Genomic DNA, 25,268 nt, shown 5'->3' with positions numbered 1-25,268 from the left:
AGCTGGGTTGACTAGCTCAGCCGCAGACATCCATTTCATACAGACTTAAGTTAAAGCAGATGAATTCCCTTCTAGCACTACAGATCGGGAGTGACTTGTATATGCAGATTTCCATCACAGTTCCTTGTGTGCTACCTAAACCGGAAGGTTTACTGTCACTCTTGTTGGACTACAGGAATACCTGGAGCTAAGTACTGTCATAGAGCAGGGACCCGTTTCTTGCACTTGTCCCCATCTAGAATTGCTGCAAAAGCCACTGCTTTAGCTGTGGTGTTGTGTGTGATTTTAGGATTGCCTTTGCAGTACTCTGAAAACGTCTCTCTGCACATGTTTTTAAAATGCTAACATGTGAAAATATTGAAGCTGGAAAGAGAAATGAAAGAATAATCAAATGCAGAATTCTGGCTTAGTCTAGAATGTCTCTCCCCCAGGTCATTAATCTGCGCTTCTATATCACTAGCATGTCAGTCATTATTGGTTGCATGGTTTTGCAAGTTATTAATAAATAACCTAGATAGATAATGCTCTTTGTTGCCATATGCCATCAGCCCATTTCTTACAACGTGTGTCTCAAGGGTAGATTGACAGTGGCTTTTTGGTGTTTCTGTTTGGCAGCACGAACGTTGTAGACGTTTCCAATGGAAAGGCTGGTATTTTTGATGAGCTTTTGTTCCCTGTTATCCAACACACAGCAAGCACCATCGTAAGTATATTTTTTTTAATTAATCCTTCAGTCCTAAAAAAATCAATTGAAAGAGGCAGTAGGACAAGTTTGCGGTCTTAACAGAGAGTCAGCAGTGTCTGTTTCTTGGAACTCTGAAAATTTGTGAAATCTTAAAGAGGTAAAAAGCCTCTGTAAAAGGAAAAAGCTTAAAAATATTCTTATTTTCCAAGGGGAAAGATTTCCACTCAGCAAGATATAATCAAGAATGTTCTATTAAAGCCTGATGTACCTGCTATTATTCTTGCTTGTTCAACTTCAGCTTTCTGACATTTACTGGAATATCGGCAAATCTTGGAAAAGAATCACTCTCCTTTCTTTAATTGATTGAATACATTGCAGAAAGCAAAGTTTTCATATTTGGAGGACTTTCAGGGGTTTTGTTTGCCTCCCTGCCTTCCCTGTGTTTTAGGGAAGATTTATATGTGTTAGTTCTTCTTCTAGTTGGACAGTTCATCTTTTGGGGAAATAGGCATTATAACTCCTTGACCTGCAGAGCATATCTAAAGTTTCTCAAATTGACTTTTATCTGTACGGCAGAGAGATAGGAGAGACTCTTGCTATGTCCCTGCAGGTAGGGGGTGGGTTCAAGTAGGTGGCTGTACGAGAGCTTTGCTGTGATATTCTGGCAGCTGGGACAAATCCTCCCCACTTCCACTCCACCCGACAAATACTCCTTGCCTCCAATTCCTCCATAGACTTTGTGATTGCTCCATGCCTTTGGCGTCTACTGATGCCTCCCTCACCTTGCCTTTGCATCTCTGCCTGCAACCATCGATACGTGCATCCTCTTAGGTCTCATTGTGTAAGATATTAGCCAGGCGGGGACCCCTGCCTGCACTCTGGTGTTGACGTCCAGCATCCACATCAGCACGAAGGCTACAGTGCTTTGTCTCCATAGGGATTTTACACTGGGGTACCTCTCCCTAACGATGTAGCTGGATGCATGCTTCATCTTCATTGACGTACAGGTTCTATTTTCTGTGAGAAAATCTTAGTGAAACGAGGGACTGAGCTAGTTTTGTTCTGAAGTAATTGGATATGGCAAACCCAAGATGCTGAAAGTACCACCTATACAGAACTGAATGTTATGTGGGGAAAATATGATCACAAAGCTTTAAGGCCAGAGCTGGCTTATGTAGAGCAGGCTGGTGACTGTGCCTGCCTGTGAGAGTCACACAGGTAAGCTTTTAAACAACTAACTGTACTGCAGCAAAGCTAGGATGTTGTGGAAGTCCCCTAATCTCCTGTAGGCTACTGCAATGAGCATGGATTAGGCTCTCTTTTTCTTCTGCGAAGACTTACCTTTCACTACCACTAACAGACTCTAAGTGGGTGGTACAGTGGCACTTTTAGAATAAAATCTTTCCATCAAGCTGAAAAATCAACACAACTAAAAGTTTTTCTCTCAACATTCCAGTACTTGAATGGGTATAGATGCCAAACCTACCTGACTAATGAATTAGGAAAGAAAATTAGACAAATGAAAACAATAAAGATCAGGATCAAAAATTGTGTGAGGATAGTTGTAACTGAAATACAAGTATCATCTTTCATTGCAAACTAGAAACATTAGGAAGTAATTTCACAAATGGAAATGTAGTCATCATGAAACTATTCAATGTTTATTAAGGAATGCTCTATGCTTCACTTCCTCAAGATTTTTAAGTTTTTGTGAAGATTCTGACCATGTATAAGGCATTTCACTAACAGTATGGAAGGAAATAAATCATTTTTATTTTGTTCAAACAGTACCCCATGATTTTTAGAAGAAGAACAAGAAAAAATTCTGAATTTCATTTGAAAAAATGATTTCAGTTTTGTTCTCTCCTTGCTATACCACACCTTTCACTTTATAAACTTAAAAAAAGAAGAAATGTGCATAGAAAAGTAGAAAAGAGAGAAAAAGAAATGGAGAAAACTCAGCCAACACACTCCAATAATGTTATAATCTTTTCCTTTTAGAAATCTTTTATAAAATGACATTTTTCAACAATTACTTTCATGAGGTCAGAACAGTACCTTTCGGTATGTGCTACTAGTACCATTAGTACGTAGCTTTCCACATAGTACTCTGATTTTGGTGGGTAAAAAAATACTTGAGAAAAGAGGGCAAGAATGATAATCTACATTTTAAAGAAAAGGAAAATAATTGCCAAGACATACCATAGCAGAGTTAAGAAAAAAGTAAAGTAATAAAGAGAAAAAAATGAATCCAAACCGGTGCCCTAGTCTCCAACTAAACTGTTCCCAGGAATGAAAGGATCATACTTAATTTATTAACCCTTTCATGTGGTCTCTCATTGCATGGTCCCGCATTACTAGGGTTTCACGGGCAGTGGCATCTGAATGAAGATCAGCTACTTGAAATCCCACACACAGGGTCTTATATGAAATTGATACCTCCTGACTGATTAAAGTCATTTTGAAGATAGCATAATGTAGGTATTAGCACATCAAGATACATGCCTTCATAGTATCAAATATGTGTTTATATTGTTTTGCTGTTAATACATGGCCTGGTTTTATTTCCAGGAAGTTAAGTTTGTAGAATTTTCTTTGAGCTAAATGAGACTATAAAATACATTGGCAGTCCCTAGCACATGTTGCAGTTTTTTTCTCTTTTCTCTCCATAGCGGTTGATCTTTGGTGGGACCTAAATATGACGGTTCAGAATTTGCGGATCAACTGGAGAAACACTATCTTCTTTTAACCTGTATCTAGCAGGAGGGTTGGACTACGTGATCCAGAGGTCCCTTCCAACCTCAACTGTTCTGTGATAGTGGAGTCTGCTTTTTCTTTTTCTTTATAATTTGTATTGACTGGACATTTATGTGAAAATCTACTAACACATTGGCCAATGTATTTCTATGTGGTTTTAGATTTCTTATTACTGCCCCAAATGTGGTGCATTTGGGCACACATGAGACGGTAACAGTTCAAGTTCATGGAGCACAGACTCCTGTCCAAGTTACTGCATACTTCAAAGATGAGATAAAAAATGAGCTCTTATCAGAGAGGATCATCTTTAACCTTAACCAAGAGAACAACTACCAAGAGATCAAAAAAATAATGGTGAGTCAACCATCATAGTAGTGTAAGTACTAATTTTAAACAGGTAATATAAATCATATAATCTATGCCAGGAATATCTTGGGACAGCACTGATCATTAGAGAAAGATAACAAAACACCAATTCCAGTGGCAGCAGCAATCCGCCCACCAAATCAGCCAATAAAACAATGCCCAATATGATTTCAGTGGTGACAGTGACTGCTCTTTTGTGCCCAGCAAGCAAGCCCAAGGTTTTGTCATATGATGATGAAACATCTTTTCATCCCTGAAGATCCTATAATTTATCTGTTTTCCTCTGTGCTTTTTTTATATGCATATACGTATACATTTTCGTGGGACAGTGGCAGTTTAATCCCTGGAACTGATTTTTTGGCTTCATCATTTCTCTTTCTCTTTTAATTGGTGGTCTGCATCACTTAAATTAAGACTACATTCACATAAATTAAGACTACATTCACATCTTTGGCATGCTGGCTGTTTTACAAAATAGAGGAAACGTTGAAAAACCTGTAGTCTCTCAGCCCACAGCCTGCAATGCTTCTGTAACCTTGCAAATTGATAGACTTTTTTTTTTTTTTTGACCCAGTTCTTTGAAACCGTGGAGTGCTTAGTACTGGTTTGAGCTATTTGACTGAAAAACAGCACAAAGTAAGTCCTTATTTAGCTCTGATTACTCCTAAAATGAGAGATGAAGGTTGGAATCAGGTTCCTTTTGAGCAGGATGTTTAGAAACATCATACCTGCAGGAGGTAAGGCTCCAATCTCATGATCAAGATTTTAGCAAATGCAGGATTATGGGCTGCAGCTACAGCCAGCAAATGACATGGCAACTGAAATTTAACATACCTGTAGAATGAATAAAAGGTCGCTGGGCTTGAATTATTACCATTAGAAAGGAAAATGTGTCCTTTCCCACCGTTCCATGTCATAACATGGAGAAAGAGATAATATTTCTGCTTACAAAGAAATATTCACCCAGTAAGAAAGATATAATTGATTATCTTCTGTAGAAGGGTGCTAATAAAAGATTTAAGTGTTTTACTTATTTCTTTGCTCCCCAGCTGGTGTAACTCCAAGGATACCAGCTGTATGTCTGATTCTACAGGGTTTCTCCTTTTGTTGTCTTCAGGTCAATCCAGAAACTGTTCATAAGGATATGTCCAAGAAGAGAAAGCTGCCATATGTTCTGCTGGTCACCGAAAGCAGGGGGCTCTTCAAGGAGACTGTTCAAAATATTCGCATCCTCCTGTCTTCCAAGAAAGGCTACATTTTCATTCAGACGGATAAACCTATATACACACCGACTTCCAAAGGTTAACACGCAAATACTGCATTTCAGATACTGAAAATAGATGTTACAAGGGCACAGTTAAAGAAAGTAAGAATAGCTTGATCCTTTCTAATCAAGACTCTTCCCTTTTAACCTCAGCTATTTGCGTATACATGAGCTAGATTAGATTTTAAACCCACGTTATGCAGCCAGGGCTTCTGCAGGCTCTGCACTGCCCATCGTGGCACTCTCATAAAACACCAGAGGAGCTGGGGAGTCTTTCTCTCTTTCCTTCTAACAGGAGCCAAACTAAATCTTCAGAAAACATAATAATGACTATCCTCAGAAAAACAAAATAAAACGAAGTGGGAGCCCCTTCCCTCCCTCGCAAAAAAAACCTATTCCTTCTGTTTGCAACTCCTGCCATAATCATCCTTTGCACTTTTTGGCTGTAAATGTTTCACTACTTTTAACAATCTAATTAAGTAAAAATACGAGGAGGGAAAAACCTAAAAAAATTGACCTTTATAAGTCAAAAGAGCTACTGAATTTGGCTGCAGTCCTTGAACACAGAGGGAATACAGCAGTGAGGTGAAGTTCCCCATACCTTTTTCAGAAGTTGCTTCAAAAAGGCTAATGTATTTGGTCACTCATGTAACACTCAAAGCCTAGTGAAGAATGCAGATTCTCTGCTTGAAATTTCTTGAATTTCTTTTCTTGTAAAGAAAGTGTTTTGTCCAAAATTCAGTAACTCACTTAAGAGCGTGTAATAGTTACTCTCTAGAAAGAGAATAGAAAGGCTATAAATGAATATAAAAATACATTTTTTTTCTTCTATTAAACAGTAAAATACAGGATCTTCATTCTGGACAATACTATGAGGCCAACAAATGATCCGATTCAAGTAGCTGTTCTAGTGAGTATACAAAACACAGTTTTACCAAGTGTTTCTTTACCGCATGCACTGTGAAAAAATCATACTAAAGATCCAAGAGTAAGACTATAGCTGTGACTCCTCTCCCTCTTTCGCTCTCTCTCACACTGCCCCTTGATCCTACAGCTGTAAAAATTATGAACCAGATCCATGTTACAAGATAGTTTCAGGTTCACCTCCACTTTCCCTTCCTGGGGCGTGGAAGAAGTCCTGGACTGTTTTGGCAGATGGTGGTTGTTCCTTTTTAAATAAGGAGTGGCATTTACCTATTGCGAGATATTTCTAGTGGTTTTGGCCAATATCACAAGTATGGAGGAGGGGTAAAATGTGAATAATTAGGTAAGAAAATAAATAGAGCACTCTTTCGTTTGCTTAGGACTAGAGTGTGAACTTGAGCTTTCTAACAAGAATGGTCAGCATCTGGTGCATAAATTTGTATTTGCTTCTTCTCTCCCTTAACAGAATTCCAAAGGAATGGTGGTTAAAAAGTCAGACCGAAAAGTAAAAACAGTGCTCAACGAACATTTTGAAATACCTGATGTTGCTGAGTATGTTACTATGCCTTGTTCATCCAAAAGGTCACAAGTCAAAATGTCTCTTGCAGCTCCAAGACAATTTTTTTTGATCTTGGTTCCAGGACAATTTTAGGGGCAGAAGAGTGATTTACTTTATTTTATTTCTATATGTATTATTTTCTTTATCATTCTTTCAGAGTAGCAGAGAAATACTATGTACACTAAAGCAGATATTTTTGCTTTGATTGCAGTTAAGAGCAGCCGTGGCGCGCTGCTGAAGCGTGACAGCAGGAGGCAGCCGGTGGCTGTGCTGCGACCACCTCCAGCAGCTACTCCTGCACTGCAGTCTGCGTCCGAGCTAGTCACCCTGCACTCCCTTCTCCGAAACTGGAACAAAAGCCGTGCATTCAGGCTGTGATTTGGCTGGTCAGTTTTAGACGCCTATGTTAGGATGAGATGTACCATGCCTCAGGACTAGCTGTTTCTCTCCGTGGACTGTAAAGGAGTGCAGGGTGACTTACTCAGATGGAAGACCTCACTTTATAGTGTCTCATGAAAGGAGCACTAACCCCACCTCCTATGAGCAAGTTCAAGCCATCTGGATTCATCCTCCTTACCTGTTAACAGTTACCCAAAGTACTTAAGACTTTTAATTGCTGAATTCCTTGAATTACTTCTCAAAGTTTGCTCCATCTCTTCATGGAGTAGAGATTTATGGTTGATATGCTTTTGTCTTAAGCACCTCATGTTGGAGAGGGTGAGCCCAGGCTTTAATAGTGTACAGTTAGTAACATCTCTATTGGTAAGGAACAAGTTAGCACACTGCTTAAATATCTGCCTTCATCATAAGACTACATTCAAGGGGTAAATGCAAACCCCATTCAAGGGAGCACCTCTGTAAGGGTTTAAGTTTTAGAGTGTAATTAAATGCCATTAATTTCAAAGGGACTTAAGCCCTTCCTTGCTTAGTATTCGGTGTGATCTTGCATGCTAGAATGAATTTGAATTCATAGTGCAGATAAGTTATAGCAAATATATGATGAGTTCTCTATTTCTGTGGGCTTTTCACAGGCAGAACATGTTAACTGCAGTTTGAAGATATGATATCTGGCTTTTCCTCATAAATTCTTGTTGAATGGTATCTAATGCTTTTGGAAATACATTGCTTGCTCCTCCAAAACAAAGAGCAATTTGTTAATAAATTGATTTTGTATAATATCAAAGCAAGTAAAATACTGGTATTCAATTTATTGTTGTTGGGGCTTATTTTTCATTTTAGAGATAATTTAAATATATTAACACAATAAAATATCTGAGAAATCTTAATTAACTATTTTTTGTTGAATCTGAACTTTAGACCTGGAACCTGGAAAATCACAGCCTGGTTTCAAGGATATGAAATGTCGAATGTTTCAGCTGCATTTGAAGTTAAAAATTATGGTAAGAGAGTAACTACTTTGGAATATAAAGATATAAAGTCATCCCTACTTTTTAGCAGACATACTACAGTGACTATAAATGGCTGTAATTAGGTACTACAGACGTGATTCATAGAGTTTCATTTCATCCTTGCTAACTCTGATTGATGACTCTTAAATCTGACAACTTAAATTTGATATAGAACTTATTTCTATATAAATTGAGTAACTTCAACATTTTTCACAAAATATCCACAAGAAGGAGCACTGTGTAAACAGTAAAAATGTAGAAATTCAAACATTTGGAAATAAATGGCTTAGTTTTTCTATGCTGAAATTATGCTTTATTTTAAATGTAGTGTGTTTTTTTTCCCTTTAAGACAAAATAAAACCCAATAATTATATTAAAATCTCTCTTTAACAAAACTAAGTTTTTGCTTCAGCTAGTGGATGTGATGATTAGAGACTAGCAGAGACCACTGCAAATGTCTATATCCAAGAGCAAGTAACTCTCTAGATACATCTGCAGTATATACGCAAGTAGCGTAGCTTTATAGGAACGCATTTTCAGAACGATGCAGCTGATGCTGAGGACCTCATGTCCATGCTAAACATATTTTGAGGGGCTGGGATGGGGGTGTTACTTCACACTGGTTCTATTTTAGTGTGCTGAATGCCCATTTCCTTTGGAAAGAAATGATTTTGTGAGCTCCAAGACTGCTCCACAGCTGGTGAAGCAAAGCACAGTGATGATGAGGATATTTGCTTCAGGCATGCTCTGCTAATCCAACCCAAAACAGTAATGTGGCTCTGCCCTCTGAATGAGTGTTACCTCATGCCAGGAGTTTAAGGTGTGTTTCAAGCTCACATGCCATGAACCTTTGCATTCTTTTCTTATGCAGAGCTTCCATCTTTTGAGGTCAAACTCATCCCACTTCAGCCGTACTACCACATCTGGAACGAAAGCTTTATATTTGATATCGATGCAAAGTAAGTACAGTCAAAGCAAGGCCATTTCAGGAGACACATGGGAAAGCAGATAATGAACCCTGCTGCTTCTTCCTTTCCTGGTCATTAATAGTTAACCAGGTTCTGGTTTTACTTGAATCTTACTTTCTATACTATACTATCTGTTTCTACTTTGATACTAACTTGGGACATCAGCATAAAATGCTACATGGATCCAAGTGGTGGTGATCAAAATGTAACAAGATTTTCTGAATATTTTGGTTTATTAGTAAAAAGATAGTGATTTAGAATTCTCTTCTGTATTGCTAGATAAGATTCCAGACAAACTGATAACTTTTTTTTCTTTATACATTTTGATTTAAACATTTAGAAACATTCTAAAGCTCCAGATGTTGTTTAATGTAATTCAGCTGGTTCAAGCTTGAATACGAAATTTCTTTAAAGCCCCATGAAGTTAGGCTGTAACAGGCTAGTTATTACTTGAGAATAGGGATTTTTACAGAAGCACTTCCAGTTAAATAAATAGAGTTAATCTCACAGAGTTTCTGTGACCATCACTGTGATATGTGCCTTACTGCATGGTAGTACAACACTGACCTGGATCAGACATGATTGCACAGCTCCCGTACTGGCCAAGCCCCATGGTAGGGCCCTGTGCAGAAAAAAACTATGCCTCATCCCATATCAGATTAGAATGGCATCAACATACATTATCTGACCACTTCAAAAGCCAACTGGCAAAAATTTAACCCAACAAAATATTCTGAATACCTCTGAAGAATCAGATTGAATCTGTACTGAATCAGTATTTTATGCTGCATAGATCTAGTATTTCTGAACCCACACTGACAGACCCAAATCTGATTTTACTGTACAGTCTAGCAATGGCTCACATGCATACCAGGCCTCCTTGGCTATGGAATTTTCAAGGCTATTAAGAGCGGAAATACAGAATAACTATATGTTAGGAGGACAGTCTTGCTTTATTTACTACTCAGCTGTAGTCGGAAAGAACTAGAAACATCTTGGCCTCCTTCTGCATTAGAAAGACAGAGGCAGAAATGAAGTAGATCTCTGGAGACTCAGTGATGTATTTTGTATTCATTAAAGTAACTATTCATGCAACTATAGTTGATGATTTTGGTGGGATTTATTTATATGAGATTTGCAAGTCCAGGATTCACATGCAGGTTGTTTAAGCCAAGTGTTTCAGTGTTGCACGTTAAATCACATGTTTCACATCTGATTTAAAATTAGATTTTAAATCTGTTTTAAGCCAATTTAGTTATTTAGTGTAAAAAGTTTAGTGGTATGAAAATGATCTCATTTTGATGAAAAAGAGTGCAAAGTTCCTTCAAGAGAAACACCATACTAGAAATAATCAACAGCAGACTTAATACTGCACTGAAACAGAAGTTTGCATTTTATGAGATCAAAGAACCTCTGTGTGAGCAGTTAGAAGTAACAATCATTTCATTGCTGTCTCTCTGGTGATTACAGTAAAACTTGATACCTGGTTTGTCATCTGTTTTTTTCAGAAGAGGAATAAATTGGGTGAAAGGAGCACAAGCAGCTGACTTTCTCTCATATTTGGGAGAAATCTTTTCAGTTTCAAAGTAATGAGGAGATTGACCACCTTTTTTGTTTGTTTTTGCAGAGTCTTCATTTTTTCATATCTTCAAAGATCATAAAATAATATTAGAAAGTGTTATCAAATTGGGACATTTTTTGGGATATTGCCAAACTTATCAAATCAATGCTATGGAAGAGATACATATCCTGAAATCAGATACTCTACCTCATCTAAATAACACTGGAATAGTTATTCTGGTTAATTCTTTCTATCTAGACAAAATCTCAAATTTATTCCCAGGCAATTTGGATGTGTCAGCAGAGCTGAACACAAAGTATCAGTAAGTAATGCCAGAATTTCATTCAAAACAACTCCTAAGAAGTAAGTCCACACTTCATGACTTTTTGAAGTTGATTCACTAGGTTCCTTAAGAGTCTTTATCAAAAAAACAGAAGCTGGGTCATACAGAGTTATTGTAGTTAATATTGTTAACATTGTAGTTAATGTTAAGCAGATAGTGGGCAATTTTTCTGTATTATAATGATACCCAAGGTAGAAGAAAGTGAATCGTGTACTTTTTATTTAATAATATTTATAGCTGAAGCCTGGTAAAGCTTATAGTATCCATTCGCTTTCAGTATTCTGATTTTTAATGATTTACAATTATGTTTTGTACTATATCTGGAAAATATAAATAAGTTTATACATGATATTTAACGCTGGGAGATATTTTAACAGTGAAGCTGGATTCTGCCAACTGACTACTACAGAGTAACTTGAACTGACTACTACAGAGTAACTTGCATCATTTTATCACAGTATTTCATTAGGCTTCCTAGGCAAAGCCCCATTCAGTGTTGCCTTTTGCACACATACATGTTATTGAATAGTGTACACATAAGTTATTTATAGGTCAGCGTTGGATGGTAGCTTGTGTCTCGTCTATTTTATATGGGACTCTGCAGCTGGCGGGAATAGCAGGGAGGAAAATGTCAATATAGAAGGGGAAAAGATCCTTGTATAAAACCAGCTAATCCAATTTGCAGATAAGAGTAAAAAAGCCTGGTCTACAAACTTAAAGTCTGTGATCTATAGAATTTTTCAAGCACTGACTTTAACTGAACTTGCATGTAATTTGGCTTGCAGTATCCTTTAGTTAGATAAGAATTAAATATTAGCATTGTACTATGAGACTACCATGTGACTAAAAGGTGCTTTTCTTACCTGAGAAAAAATTCTGATGGTTGTATTTAAGGAGTTAAATGTAATACCGGAGAATGTATTTGAACTGTCTGGGTAGTAAGTTAAACAGTTCCAGGAAACACTGCTGAGCGCTGCTGGGCTAGTGCTTGGTGTGCGTTTGGCCCTAGCCGCAGCTGACTCTCCCAAACAGTTCCAGGAAACAGTTCAGGAATAAACACAGACCAAGGTCCACTCCAGGTAGGCAGTTTACATGTGGCCACCCTGTTGTGGAGATAAGAGAGTTTAATAAAGCAGGCATAGGCTATATTTTGCTGACTGACCTAAGCATCACGTATAGTACTGGGCTCGTGTAATTTAATCGTACTGGCCCTAAGAGGGTCCAGGCACCAGCTGTGTTGCCTGGACCCTGGCTCTTCCACCCCTCATGTTTCTAGTTGGTTTTATTTCTGGTTTAAATTCATCCGTGGCCAATTCATAAGCTTTTGGTCTTCTACCAGCTATCCTTGAGCTCTTTACCTTGAGGATGCTGACTTCTCCTTTCCCCAGTGCTACTTATATCCCAGCATGGGCCACCTTTTGCTAGACTAAACAAACCCAGCTCTTCTCCTCTTGTTCATCTTCATTTCTTTATTTGGTTTTATTACACAATTATTATCTTTAATCATGGTTACTTGATATTGCTAGTGATTTCAGATAACTAGCTTTAATAATTTAATTCTTTGCAAAGCTTTCTCTTTATGTTATTGTAGCACTCAATTTCCAGTTTACGGACTGTGCAGTTCCTTCACATATACTTCATTCTTCATTAATTTCATAATTATTTAAGAGGGAAAATTGAGTTGAATAACTGAATGCTATTTTTCAGTTTTCTTTTTTTTTCTTTTTTCAAACTTTCTTCACTCAAACAAAAACCTTGTTTATTGGAAAAGGTCCTAGTGGTGTTCAATAGGCCTACATGATTTTGATAAAATAACATGAAATTCCTGGCAACTGAACTTACTTTTATGAACTTGCCGTACAAGTAATTAACAATTATGTGACCTGTTGCTCCCCTAGTTGTTAATTTTGTCATTTTAAAGAGCTTTCAAAGGAACTGTGTCTCAGTCCTTTGAGAAGTTTCAGTTTCACTGGTATATACCAGCGCTACTGATCAAGTCGGTTTGGAAGTGGCTTTGTCTAAACAAAAATAATCCATTATAAAACTGAAATGAAGCAGGATTTCCACAAGCGAGAAACACCATCGTGGCTGTGACATGAGCGGAGGCAGGTTTTGTGTGGTACGTCGCCTGCTCTGCTGCAGAAGGGCGCCACTGCCGGAGTTTCTTCGAGAAAGGATCCTGTCAGGTGCAGTGTCACGTCCTTTTCTCTCTCTCCATGACCTAAATGGAGAGCAGAGTGATCTGGTGGCCAGATCCATATGTGCAATATGGGATCAAGGCTTAGAAGAGACCTTTGTGCAGCATTGCCTAAATGCATGGGAGATATGTGAGGATCCAGTCTGCTTAATGCAGATGTTAAAACTTCGGTAGACAGGATCTGTCTCTGGAGGGCACCAGCTACATCAGATAGGTCCTCCGCATGGTTCTTCAGTCCCCTATTTTAAGCACTCTGCATGAGGCATCTAATACAAAGGAATTAGCTGGATGTCCAGTTCTAATAGATTGGATGCCTCCTCTGTGCTCTGCAAGGAAGATGAGTTGTGTGAGACCTTGCACCTCTGAGCATCTGAAATTTTCATTACTTTATTAAAATTAATGCTTAAATTACTCTGGTGTAAATTTTGTCAGAGGATGTCTCCATGTGTAATCCTGACAAAGCGTTTACACTATATGTTTGTCTGTATTTGGGATCGCTGTTTTGTACATGGAACTGTAAAAATCATCATGTTTGCTTTATTAGTGATCAGGACTGTTTTTCATTCCCAAGTCATTAGTTTAAAAGATACAATGCCCATCAATACCCATCAAGGGAAATTATGAGGAAGAGAGGCAGAAGAGGAATTAAATACAGAAAACACATTATGTTCATCATAACCTAAATAGTCTAATTTATGTTCACTTTTTATTAATGTGATGATCATCTCATCACTTTTCTTCCTTGCAAAGACACTCTTACGGAAAAGGAATTGAAGGTGTTGCATATGTGCGATTTGGCATAGTGGATGAAACTGAGAAAAAAGTCTTTCTTCCAGGCCTGGAACAACAGCTGTCAGTAAGTACTGGAGTCCAGTGGACCTATACTGATTTATCCCAGGAGGGCTGAATGTTGTCAAAAACTGTCAAAGTATGGATACTGTAATTCTATAGTCAGGCTATGAGCAGCAATTTTTTAAACTGTAACAGTAAGAAAGTAGAAAAGGCAGTTACTTTTTTTCCACCTTTGTTTTAGATCCAAAATGGAAAAGGAAGAGTCACTTTAAGTACACCCTTTCTGGAAGAGAAATTGAAAAAGAGCATTTCCACTCTGGAAGGGTTTCATTTATATGTTGCTGTTACCACTGTAGAAACTGCAAGTGAGTACACTGTGGCTTGGCTGATATACCCTGTAATATTCATATTAATCTTTTTCTGATGTAGTCCTTCATGTGGGAAACCCTGGGCCGTTGGACCAATCTTCACTACAAAGCTTGCTCATGCTATAGTGCATGATAGTCTCTTTCATCTGACTCCCTTCTACAAACTTATCTCAGGCGGGATTCAGATTTCTAAACACAAACGTCCAGTGTTGTTTTAAATCCTCAATGTCATTCTGTTTGGTCTTCCATTGCTGCTCCAGAAGTGCTCAAATCTCCTCTAAGTAGTCTCCTATAGTGTCTGTCCAATATTCACTGGCCCTGTAAGGATACCAAGATACCTAGAACATTTGAGGTGGCACCAGACACCTGGATGTAGGCAACGGTATTGCTCCCCTTGTGTTCTTGTTTGAGCATTTACCTCAGCTAAGTCTATTCCTTACACACCCACTTATTATTTGAACTTCATACTTAGCTTGCTTTGTATCTCAGCTGGCTATCAGTCTAGAGGTGAAGCACAGGTACTACATCCAAGAGCGATGTGGAGGAAGATCCAGGTCTTACGAGTCCTGCTAGTCATCTTAGGCCTTCTCATAGTCTTAGCAGATTATATTTTCTCAGCACATACCCATGTCAGCTGCTACAGCAATAGTCAGCTGTACAAATAGCCTGTTTCTACATGTTTTTTTCACCTTAAATTCATTTCAGCGGTGCTCCTATAATACTTGTATTGAAAATGCTGTGCCTAGGAGATCGTCTTCCCAAGATGCTGCCAGATGGTCAAGAACTGTCGGGAGATCTCTGCTAGGAGCCATATAAGTCAGACCTATAACTATGGGGAACTAACTTAAACTGACACTGCTATGCTGGGATCTCAAAGGATGATCAAAGAAAAAGGGTGCTCTGGACTTGAGAGAAACCATTAAGTGCCTTGAGCATGTCTCCTGCACAGCTGAGGATTGTGGCATATGTACAAGTACGATATAGCCTGAATAATCTGGTCTTGTTATTCATTTGGGACAACACTTGGGGACATGAGCCTGCAGTGTACCTACCCAGAAGTTTTTCAGTGGCTTCTTGCCCTCGTATTCCTAGCAGAGAGAGAAATATTTCCACAGTTCATTACAAGGGATGTGTGGAAACATTCACCTGCTGCAATGCCAAGTACCTTGAACAGGCCATAGAGCTACCCACAAGTGAGCACAGAGTGGAGCTGAACATGGTGACTGAAGGTCTATTGAGTTGTAACAGATGCTATTGTTAGTCATACAAAGCTAATATAAGAACTGTGACTAGAGTGTTGATTACTGAAGTTAAATCTACCATGAAGCTGACCCTTCAAACATGGGCAAGATTTTTCCTCTTGTTGTTTTTAGGGGGATTGGTACCAATCCACCGGTAGCCATCTTTTCCTTTTCTTATCATTGAAGTGCTTTGGATGAGGATCATCTTTTAGCTGTCTTTACATACACTGCTTAAAATTCAATTCACCTTGAAATTAGAAACCATAGACACTATGGTAATACACAAGTACATAATTATGGATGGCTCTGATGGCAACACATACTGTTTGATATTAACAGGTGGTGAGATGAGGGAGGAAGAACTCAGTAATGTGAAGTTTGTGAAATCTCCTTATGTTGTTGATCTATCTAACACCAAAAAATATTTTGTACCTGGAGCTCCCTTCTCTGTTGTGGTATGTAGCATTTATTTAGCTGGCTATGTCTGCTTTCCTCCATAGGAAGGGATTTATATCTGATCTGTCTACAAAATCCTTATTTAGACCTGTGTAGGAGAGATACCCACATGAACAGGTCCAACATGGAGCTACTGTTTTGTGATTCTGATTTGTCTCCTTCTGTACACACAGAGCCTTAGCAGGGGAATGGAGGCCAAAAAATATTGTGGTTCTGTTTTGGAAATTATCTATTGCATAAACTGTTCCACTACAAGGGTATATTAATCATATAGCAGCCCCTTCTTCACTTCCATATCAGAAGATTAGAATAATAATGTCATATCAGATTAATCCCATATCAAATTAAAATTATTTAAAAAAACACGATATTGACTTTAAAAAATGCATTGATATTTTTGAGTTTTTAGATTTCATATTTTCAAATTTTTCTACAAAGTTTTCTACAAACAATTAGGACTAGAAATTTACCTACAAATAGTTAAAGATTCAGGTGTCTGGGAGCTGCTAAGATGTAAGGTATGCTAAGTGAGGACCTGGGACAGCTGTTATTCTACATTCACAGCTTTTGATGTTAGTTGGAATCCAGACAATGTTAGTTGTGACCCCTTTTCTTAAAGTTCACATTTTGGAATAGTAATATCTGTAGTTCTGTGTTTCCTCTTAGTTTATACAAATAATTTCTTCTTGTTTGAGGGCATTTTTTTTCAGTCCAAGCATTTTCTTGAAGTAACTGAAATATATTTTTTCCAATAGGCATCTGTCACTCTAATTGATGGGTCTCCTGCTGCCTCTCTGCCTGTTACTGCTACTGTTACCTTACCTGGAACCCCCCCAATAAAACAGACTGCACTGTCTAATAAAGAGGGTCTAGTCCCCTTCATTTTCAACATCCCTGCAGATGCACAGATGCTTCAAATAATGGTAAAAAAACCCCTAAACATTAATGTTTAAAAATATATTGTTGAGAAGAGCTCATAAGACAAGAAAGAATGTGAAGGTGTTCAGTTTTCATGAAATTAGCATGGAACGTGGAAAATATTTTCTTACATCATCTGCACAATGTCTCACTGAAGTGAATGAAACTCTGGTACATTGGTGCATGAGCAGTATCTGCACGGGTGGTGATGCCTTCTTATTTGATACAGATGTGCATTTTCCTGGCATGTAGGATGGGAATGGGGATGAGACTATGAAAGATATAACCATGAGGAAGGATAGCAAACGATACAAAAGAGATGAAGGAAAAGGTCCTGAGCAGTACAGACAGAAGGCTACATCTGGACACCCAGATAGTTCAATTACGTGCACAATATAGAAAGAGAAAAAGAGCTGTCAGAATACCCCTTTGTGATTTTAAGCCACTGATTTTTTTAGAAAAAGCCATACCGGGAAATTATCAAACGCAAATTCAGCAAGAGACAAAATAGGATGAGAGAACAAAGTAATGAAAATCATGGTTTTATGATGCCAGGTTCTACTAATGAAATCTCAGTAGCGATTCATCTCAGATCCCAGCACTTTCTGTGTGACTTGGAGAGATATGAATTAAGAGTGACACTTTATACTGCCTCCTGAGTGACTGTCTACTCACTCTATCCTTGTCTACCCTCACAGGTAAAGGCTGAAGAGGGAAAAGAAAAATTAGAATCACCTGAAACCAGTGTCAGAGCTGAAAGATACAAGTCTGATACCCGCAACTACCTCAGCCTCAGTGTCCCACATACTGTCTTGGCACCTGGAGATACCTTACCCATTACCTTGAATGATATTCATCAGCCTGGCAGTGGAAGGATAGACTACTTCTATTATATGGTAAATAGGATAGTAGCATATTAATAACTTCTTTTAGAAAAGATGTAGTCCAGAACATCTATCTACTTATCTATCAATAGATAGCCAGAAAGCAGAGAGGATCTACTGGAGGGCAACCAAGGTGGTCAACGTGCTAATACGCGTTAGCACGTGCTAGCAACGTGCTTAGTAGGTCTGGACCTACTAAGAGAGGCTGAAGGAACTGGACTTGTTCAGCTTGGTGAAGAAGAGGCTGAAGAGTGCGCTAACAACAACCTAAAATTACTTTGAGGGGCGTTACAGACATGATGGAAACAAACTTTTCTGTGTAGTGTCATGGAATATAACAAGGGGTAAATGCTACAAGCTGTAGCTTGGAAGATTCACTTTGGTCTATAGGAAAAATGTTTTCACTAGTAGCAAATGGAACACTGGAATAGGTCCCCCAGAAAGTTACGTCACACTATTATTATATTATTTTCATTGGTCTAATTCTTATAAATAACTGTTCTTTTACTGTTTCAGAATGGAAGGTCCTTGTTGTGTTCAGAAGCATACGTGTAAATAAGACTCTATCCCTGTAAATAGAAAACCTAGTCATATTCCAGGGGACCTGGAATGTCTCAGAAAATGCATCTTCTAGTTAACTGTTGCTCATTTCATGAATAAGACAATTTATAAACTACTATGCAACTTGCATCTGGTGTTAGTTCACAGGTCACTGTTATCCCCAATAAATAACGTAATGAGGAGCCACTGAAGGTATTGGATGTTATGTCCCTAAATACCTCTCTGAAATTGGGCTCAAGGATATTAAGTTAATGCAACAGGAAGGAAACAATCCTGCTCAGATTGAGACCAGGCATGCAAAGTATTTATTTTTCTGAAGAAGACAGATGTGTCCATGGATACATTCTAGGAGCAAATCTGTTGAATGTCAAATGTGTTTTCTGTATTTAATTCCTCTTCTGCCTCTCTTCCTCATAATTTCCCTTGATGGTTTAGATTTCCCAGGCTGCTGCACACAATGTGCACCAGTTCCCATTCATTTTTTGTTGTACACTGATATAATGGAATTATTATATCCCTAGGAGTTTAATGTAGGCTTTATTTTTTCATATTTTTCCTTCCCTTCCCTTCCCTTCCCTTCCCTTCCCTTCCCTTCCCTTCCCTTCCCTTCCCTTCCCTTCCCTTCCCTTCCCTCTCCCTCTCCCTCTCCCTCTCCCTCTCCCTCTCCCTCTCCCTCTCCCTCTCCCTCTCCCTCTCCCTCTCCCTCTCCCTCTCCCTCTCCCTTTCCCTTTCCCTTTCCCTTTCCCTTTCCCTTTCCCTTTCCCTTTTTAGAGGACTTCAGCACAGGATTACATGCCTTGCTGCCTACTTCCAGGAAGAGGTAGAGTTTGGCAGGTAGGGCGTATGGGTGATTTGACAGCTGGAGATGGGATGACAGGAGATACTGCTGTAGCTGAGAGGTGAGGGTCTCCCCTGTACTTTGGTCACTTAAAAGAAGAGTAGTGAGGATTTCAGAGCAGGCTGCAACAGGACTTTGTTTCTTTCTGAATCTCATTCATTGTGGACTTTGGAAAGCTGCTGCGTTTCACGCTGTCAGTTCAGTACAGATGACATTAACTGAACTCGATATTCTGCTGGGGGCGATGACCTGTTATATAGAAGATAGAAGTAATACTGTCTTCTAAGGGCCTGTTTTCAGGTAGCAAGACTGAGTGAAAGTAGGTAGATCTGTGTGTTCAAACCCGGGCTGCAGGACTAGTGCTACAGAGACTTACCTCCGTGCTCCTGTCCAAGGGGCGCTGCATGCCATGTCCCCTCCATGCTACCAGCATGCAGGGATGTTCAGACCAGCCAGGAAGTTAAAATTGCTAGGTGCTGTTAGAAATAGTTCAAATGGAAGTGGCCTGAGAATATTTTATATATGAACATAAAATTATGCACAATCCAGTGCAAATTCACAATATCTGATGTGCCATGTGCTTGTTTCTGCTCTGCAGGTCGTGACAAAGGGGCAAGCTGAGCTTTTGGGGAGGGTTCCCTACTCAAACAAAATAATAAACCTTAAAATCACAGAGAACATGGTGCCCGCCTTTCGCTTCTTAGCTTACTACTTCGTTGAGAACAAGGGTCATAAGGAGATCGTCGCCGATTCCATATGGGTAGACGTTGTGGATGTCTGCGAAGGAAAGGTACAGTCAAAGCAAAATGCTTTAATCATTACATTCTGAAATAAAAAACAGGGATATCTGCAGAGAGAGTGAGTGCAGGTACACTTCAGATTTGGAGTTATAAATGACAGATATGCTGGAAATTTTAGTTTCTATTGAAAAAGAGAGTCCTCAGGATTCTTGCTAAAAAGTATATCTGGGAAAGTTTCCCAAAACTGATGGCAGAGACGATGTTCTTCTATAGGACAGGTTATACCTGAAAAAGGCAGAAAATAGAGTTTCGGGCAGGTAAATCTCTCTCTGCAAATGTCTAGATAATAAAAAACACCGTTAGTAAAACTTTTGCAAGGGATAAAATCTCTTTAGAAATTTGTCAGGTTGCAATGGAATTTATCAAGTAAAAGGAAGTAAAGTATATTTTTTGAAAAAAATTAAAAGGAATTGAAAGTAATTTTTCAAATTTTCACTTCTGTTAAAAGTGATTTTCTGAGAGTCCATAGCACTTCCAAATCACTTTTTTTTTAAACTTCTTTGCATTAGAAAATGAAATGTAGAAACAATATAAGTCCCTCTACCCTTTTTTACACCTTACTCATCCTCTTTTCTGGTGTCATAAAGTAAAAAGGAAAAAGTAAGACAATAATATTTTTCCCAATAGAATGAAACATTGAAAAGTGCAAGACATTCAAATTATTTTTCTCCCTCCATTTTTTTTTTTAAAGAAGATGATATTCCATTGGGAAAAAAGTTTGCTGGAAAAAAATGTCCATCTCTAACACACTCCAGGCTAAAGAGCCAATTCCGCACTTATCAAGTAAGAAAACCCCATTTAACTGAGATTGGCATTTAAAAAATAATTCTATTAAGCTCAGAATCACCATGGCTATTTCCACCAAAAACTACAGTAATATCTACATCAGATATGCACCTGATCTGAACTCAGTCATGCTGAAAAATGCAAACGGGACATAGAAAGGAGATGGTACTATTACACACTGTATTTTTGATATAAATTAGTTGTTTTTTCCTATGTCTATTTCATGGTGATTTTGTTTCCACTGGAAAATAAAAAAAATAATTTTGAAGGCCCTAGTTCAGCAAAACCCTTATGCATACTTTTAATTCCCAGTGACGCTTGAGTCCCATTGAAACACAGGGCTGAATATCTCACATAGACACACAAATCTTGGAGCCCTCTCTTACCTGCCCCAGTGGGTTATGTCTGCATCTATTTCTTCCAAAAGGCAGGATCCCAAATAGAAGCAGGAATGCCCCCCCAGTGTCTAACCATTGACAATCACAGCTGACAGTATCAGCTGGCCAAAAAGTATTTGCATTTTATTAACAAATATGATATTTTTGTTTCAATATTTTCTATTTAGATCAAACTGAGGACAGAACATGAGAAATATAAACCAACAGACAACGTCAATTTACTGATTGAAACGGACCATGCGGGAATAGTGGCCTTAGCTGTGGTTGATAGAGCAGTTTTTATTCTGAACAAGCAAAATAAGCTTACATCCAAAAAAGTAAGATATCTACAAGAAGAAAATATCATGTCCACTAGTCAAGTAACTTTTGGCATGGCTAGAGAGAGGACCAGAATGCAATTAATGGCTATCAATTACTTAATCAAAGCTTTGATGATCTTGAAAATGTTTTTGTTCTTGCAATTCACAATATATTTAAGACCAGCTGTCTGGGTATTTCCATTCTATGGCAGACACGTTCGTAAATTAACATAAATTAATTGAAATTATTCCCCAACTAAAACATCCATCAGCTTTAATCTTAGTATTTAAGTGTAGCTTGTACTACCAGTTCGTCTTGCTTCTGTATATTGAGCAACTGTGCAATAGGTTGCAATATTGTTTTTGTATATAAAGAAAAAAAGAAACTTTTGCAAGTGTGCACAGTCCATCTGTGCTTTTTTATTTGACAGGTCTTTAATGCTATGAATTCCTATGATCTTGGATGTTCTGCAGGTGGCGGTGCAGATAATGTACAAGTTTTTACTGATATGGGTCTGGCCTTTTTATCAGATACAATTAAATCCAATTTTCGGGAAGGTAAGCGCAATCTATCGTTTATTTTAGATGTTTACGCAAGATCACAACATATCTGAGGGGGGTTTGATTATTTAAAAATTAGAAACATTCTATTGTTGTACTGTTGTAAGACTTCCCTTCTATGTGGATTTTTTTTTTCTGTTCTTCCACTGAGTGCCAGTAGCTCAGGTAGTTCAGATCTTGGCTGTTGATCTTTGGGCACCTAATTCAGCTGGGGCAGTCAGCCAGGGCTATAAGGTAACTCTGTAAATTGTAGGGCTTTTGCGAATGAGCTGGATCCTGAGATGGATCTTCTCTGATTTACCTGATGAGACTCTTATTATCACAGTATCATAACCAAGCCTTTCTGTTCCACTTTCCCAGGCTATAAATGCCCCCAGGATACCAGAAGGCAGAAGAGATCATTGGATTTCCAGAAGATAATGTCAGGAATTGGTATGCCCACATAGTAAAGGGAAAGGCAAAGAGAAGTAGCTGGCGTTTGTCAAGCAGCAAGTGATGGGACAGTACAGGACAGCAGCACACTCACAGTACCAATTCTTGTGTTATGTGATATAACCTCATGCAAGGGTGTATACAATGCCATGATGTGCCATGTGCATTTATCAAAAAAAAAATCAAAAAACAAAACCAACAAACAATGATATAGCTGCAAATGGAAACTCATTCACCATCTTCTAAACCCAAATGCAAAGCACTTCTACTCGATATCGTGTCATAGAATGAGATAGCGTTATATTCTTCAAGCTGTATATTCAAGAGAAAGACCATTTTTTGAAAATTATTTTTATGGCTAGAATTTGTTGCCTAGATCCCACTTTTTGGTGATATTCTGCTTCAAAATTGTGCTAGCTTTGGCAGTTTGTGCTCCAAATAAGAGAAATGCTAATATAATATACGATCTAAATTTAAAAAATAATAATAATAAAAAGCTTTCCTTTAGACCAGATTACACAAATTGATATTTTCTTGCCAAAAGTTACCAAGGCTTGAAGCCAGGTTCTTCGTAACTTCTGAAATTTGTCATTTTCTTCAAGAACAAGAACAATGACATGATTATTTCTACCAGGATATCTAATTCTAGTGTGTTAAGGAGGCATTTTTAATTTGTAATCTCCATGTGAAGAAAAAACTCTAGGATGGGGTAAGGCCCACCCTTTGCTTTTATGTTTGTATTGTATTTTTAGGATAGTCACAGGTCCCCGATTGCTGCTAGACTGTTGCAATACCAGTCAATGTTAACTGCAAAGAATGACAGGAATAAGTACAATAAGTAGAATGAACACCTTTATGTCTACTGCTGCTTCCACAGCACTAATCCTGGGCTTTAATTATGTTACAGCCAGCAAATATGAACACCCTGGTCTACGAAAATGCTGTCATGATGGAATGAAATTAAATCCCATGAGGTTTTCTTGTGAGAAAAGGCTAACAAAAATTGCTGGTTCCACTGAATGCAAAAAAGCTTTCAAGGTCTGTTGCGAGAAGGCCACAGCCCTCAGGAAGGAGGCGGCAAAGCGAAGAAGTGGAGTGGGATTGGCCCGATGTAAAGATTGGTGACATGCAACTGTCAAAAGAAAAATATCCTTCATATAGGGGACAAGGGAGGGTTAAGGGGGGTCAAATGCTGCAGGGCCGCTGCTGAGCGTGAGAGAGTGAAAGGGTAACTTCTTGGGGTGAGAAAAGGCAGGAATCGCTTTAGCAGCCTTTGCAGCCAGAACCGCTTTAACATGGAACTACTGGGCTCTGCCTGCACCCTGGGAGGGTGCAAACGGCTGAGCAGAGTAAAGGGGGGATCCCCAGTCAAGTCTCTGAGCAACCTTGTCTTTCACAAGTGTTTTATTAGTGGTACTATTATTACAGCTTCCAAGTACTTGCAAAACACTATCTCATATAAAGGGATAATTTTATCTCTCTCTCTTCTTTTCTTCTCCCTAATATCTATCTCTGATCACACAGGAGCTCATGTTACCAAAAAAAAAAAATCCTTCGCATTGAAAATGACCATATTCAAAGTGTGATTTCTGCTACCATTTTTCTCTGATCTCACTTGCACGCTCTATCACAAATATGTGACTGGGAAGCGGGAATAGCTTTGCCACTCATAACTACAGGGGAATATTTTCTTATTTGGTAGCATATAATTATTGAGCTTGGAAGGAAGATTTATGCTTTTGTTCAAAGACAATCATTTGCATCCCCAGGGTCATTGCATCCCTTTTTCACCTTTTTTTGAAATGCACAGGATCAAACCCAGATGAATACAGAATATTTTTCATGCTACTTTCTCTCTGACAGGGTGTCCTGTAAGACAGTGTAAAGTCAGCAGCCAAAGACTTCAGAACAGAATCCCACTTTTATCTTACAGATTATGATCTTCACGAAGATGACATATTTGATGAAACTTCCATCAGCTTGCGCAGTTATTTTCCAGAGAGCTGGTGGTGGAATTTAGAAGAAGTGAACAATCCTGGAAACCATAGGTACTATATTACCTGAATAGATGAATCCAGCTTAATTTGTATAATAAAATTTATATAAATATCAGTTTTATGTGTTACCTGGTACAAAGAATTCAGAAAATTTGCAAGTATTTTGTTTCCACTACTGAGGGAATACTTTTTTCCCTTACAATCCTCAAACTTCAGCAAATAACGTTAACATTTCATACATTCTTCTTAATAGACTTTATTTTCTGTTTCTTAGTGTAAAAAACATTGCTCCTGACTCTATAACTACCTGGGAAATTCAAGCAATAAGTATATCTCCCCAAAAAGGTAAAAGTATTCTTCTTTTATTGGATTGCTTTATACTCATGAATAGAGAATGTGTATTGTTGCAATGCTAAATTGACAGGGTGAGACAGTCTATATTGCAAAATATAATCTTTTGACCATTCTATTTAATCTTCCTTTTTATGCTGTATTGAAACTCAGCTAGACGTTAAGGGCTACATACACATACATATATAAAGAAAACAAGGTGAAGATGCTTTCGGGAGATACCTGTCTCCTCCTGCTCTTGACCTTGGAGGAGCCCTGGCATTGAGTTCTGGCTAGACACCTGATTTTTTATCAACTAATGATGTTAAGTGTTTAATTCTCAGCTCTGTTTTTTTTCTTACTCCAGGATTTTGCATAGCTGACCCTCACACCTTTGAGGTTTTCAAAGACTTTTTTATATCCATGAGGTTACCGTACTCTGTTAAACGACATGAACAACTAGAAATAAAAGCAGTGATTTACAACTATCTACCTAAAGATCTCCAGGTAGTATTACCACTGGCTACTGTGATATGCAGATCTAGTTAGCTATATAGCTATCTATCTGTAAAAT

General features: G+C 38.3%; 1 protein-coding gene across 3 annotated transcripts in view; it reads left to right on the top strand.

Moving 5' to 3' along the window:
• Positions 1-539: 539 nt before the first annotated feature.
• LOC104146508 (complement C4-A) overlaps positions 540-25,268 on the top strand; it is a 48,105-nt gene continuing 23,376 nt past the window's right edge. For 2 of the 3 annotated variants that reach the window (XM_009678561.2, XM_068929968.1), the window contains exons 1-20: positions 540-703; positions 3,604-3,796; positions 4,926-5,109; positions 5,912-5,982; positions 6,463-6,548; positions 7,873-7,955; positions 8,836-8,923; positions 13,784-13,889; positions 14,067-14,190; positions 15,774-15,889; positions 16,646-16,813; positions 17,507-17,704; positions 19,690-19,881; positions 21,243-21,392; positions 21,806-21,932; positions 22,296-22,367; positions 23,275-23,478; positions 24,301-24,415; positions 24,639-24,709; positions 25,062-25,201. In XM_009678561.2, coding sequence (XP_009676856.2) covers positions 639-703; positions 3,604-3,796; positions 4,926-5,109; positions 5,912-5,982; positions 6,463-6,548; positions 7,873-7,955; positions 8,836-8,923; positions 13,784-13,889; positions 14,067-14,190; positions 15,774-15,889; positions 16,646-16,813; positions 17,507-17,704; positions 19,690-19,881; positions 21,243-21,392; positions 21,806-21,932; positions 22,296-22,367; positions 23,275-23,478; positions 24,301-24,415; positions 24,639-24,709; positions 25,062-25,201 — 2,553 coding nt within the window. In that variant the 5' untranslated portion in view covers positions 540-638. Of the gene's footprint in view, positions 704-3,603; positions 3,797-4,382; positions 4,445-4,925; positions 5,110-5,911; positions 5,983-6,462; positions 6,549-7,872; positions 7,956-8,835; positions 8,924-13,783; positions 13,890-14,066; positions 14,191-15,773; positions 15,890-16,645; positions 16,814-17,506; positions 17,705-19,689; positions 19,882-21,242; positions 21,393-21,805; positions 21,933-22,295; positions 22,368-23,274; positions 23,479-24,300; positions 24,416-24,638; positions 24,710-25,061; positions 25,202-25,268 lie in introns of those variants that run through there. The other variant, XM_009678562.2, reaches the window with a different exon arrangement.

The sequence above is a fragment of the Struthio camelus genome, chromosome 1, assembly GCF_040807025.1.
Source record: "Struthio camelus isolate bStrCam1 chromosome 1, bStrCam1.hap1, whole genome shotgun sequence".
NCBI lineage: Eukaryota > Metazoa > Chordata > Aves > Struthioniformes > Struthionidae > Struthio > Struthio camelus.
The sequence above is the reverse complement of the archived record's forward strand: the minus strand, read 5'-3'. Positions and strand labels throughout refer to the sequence as shown.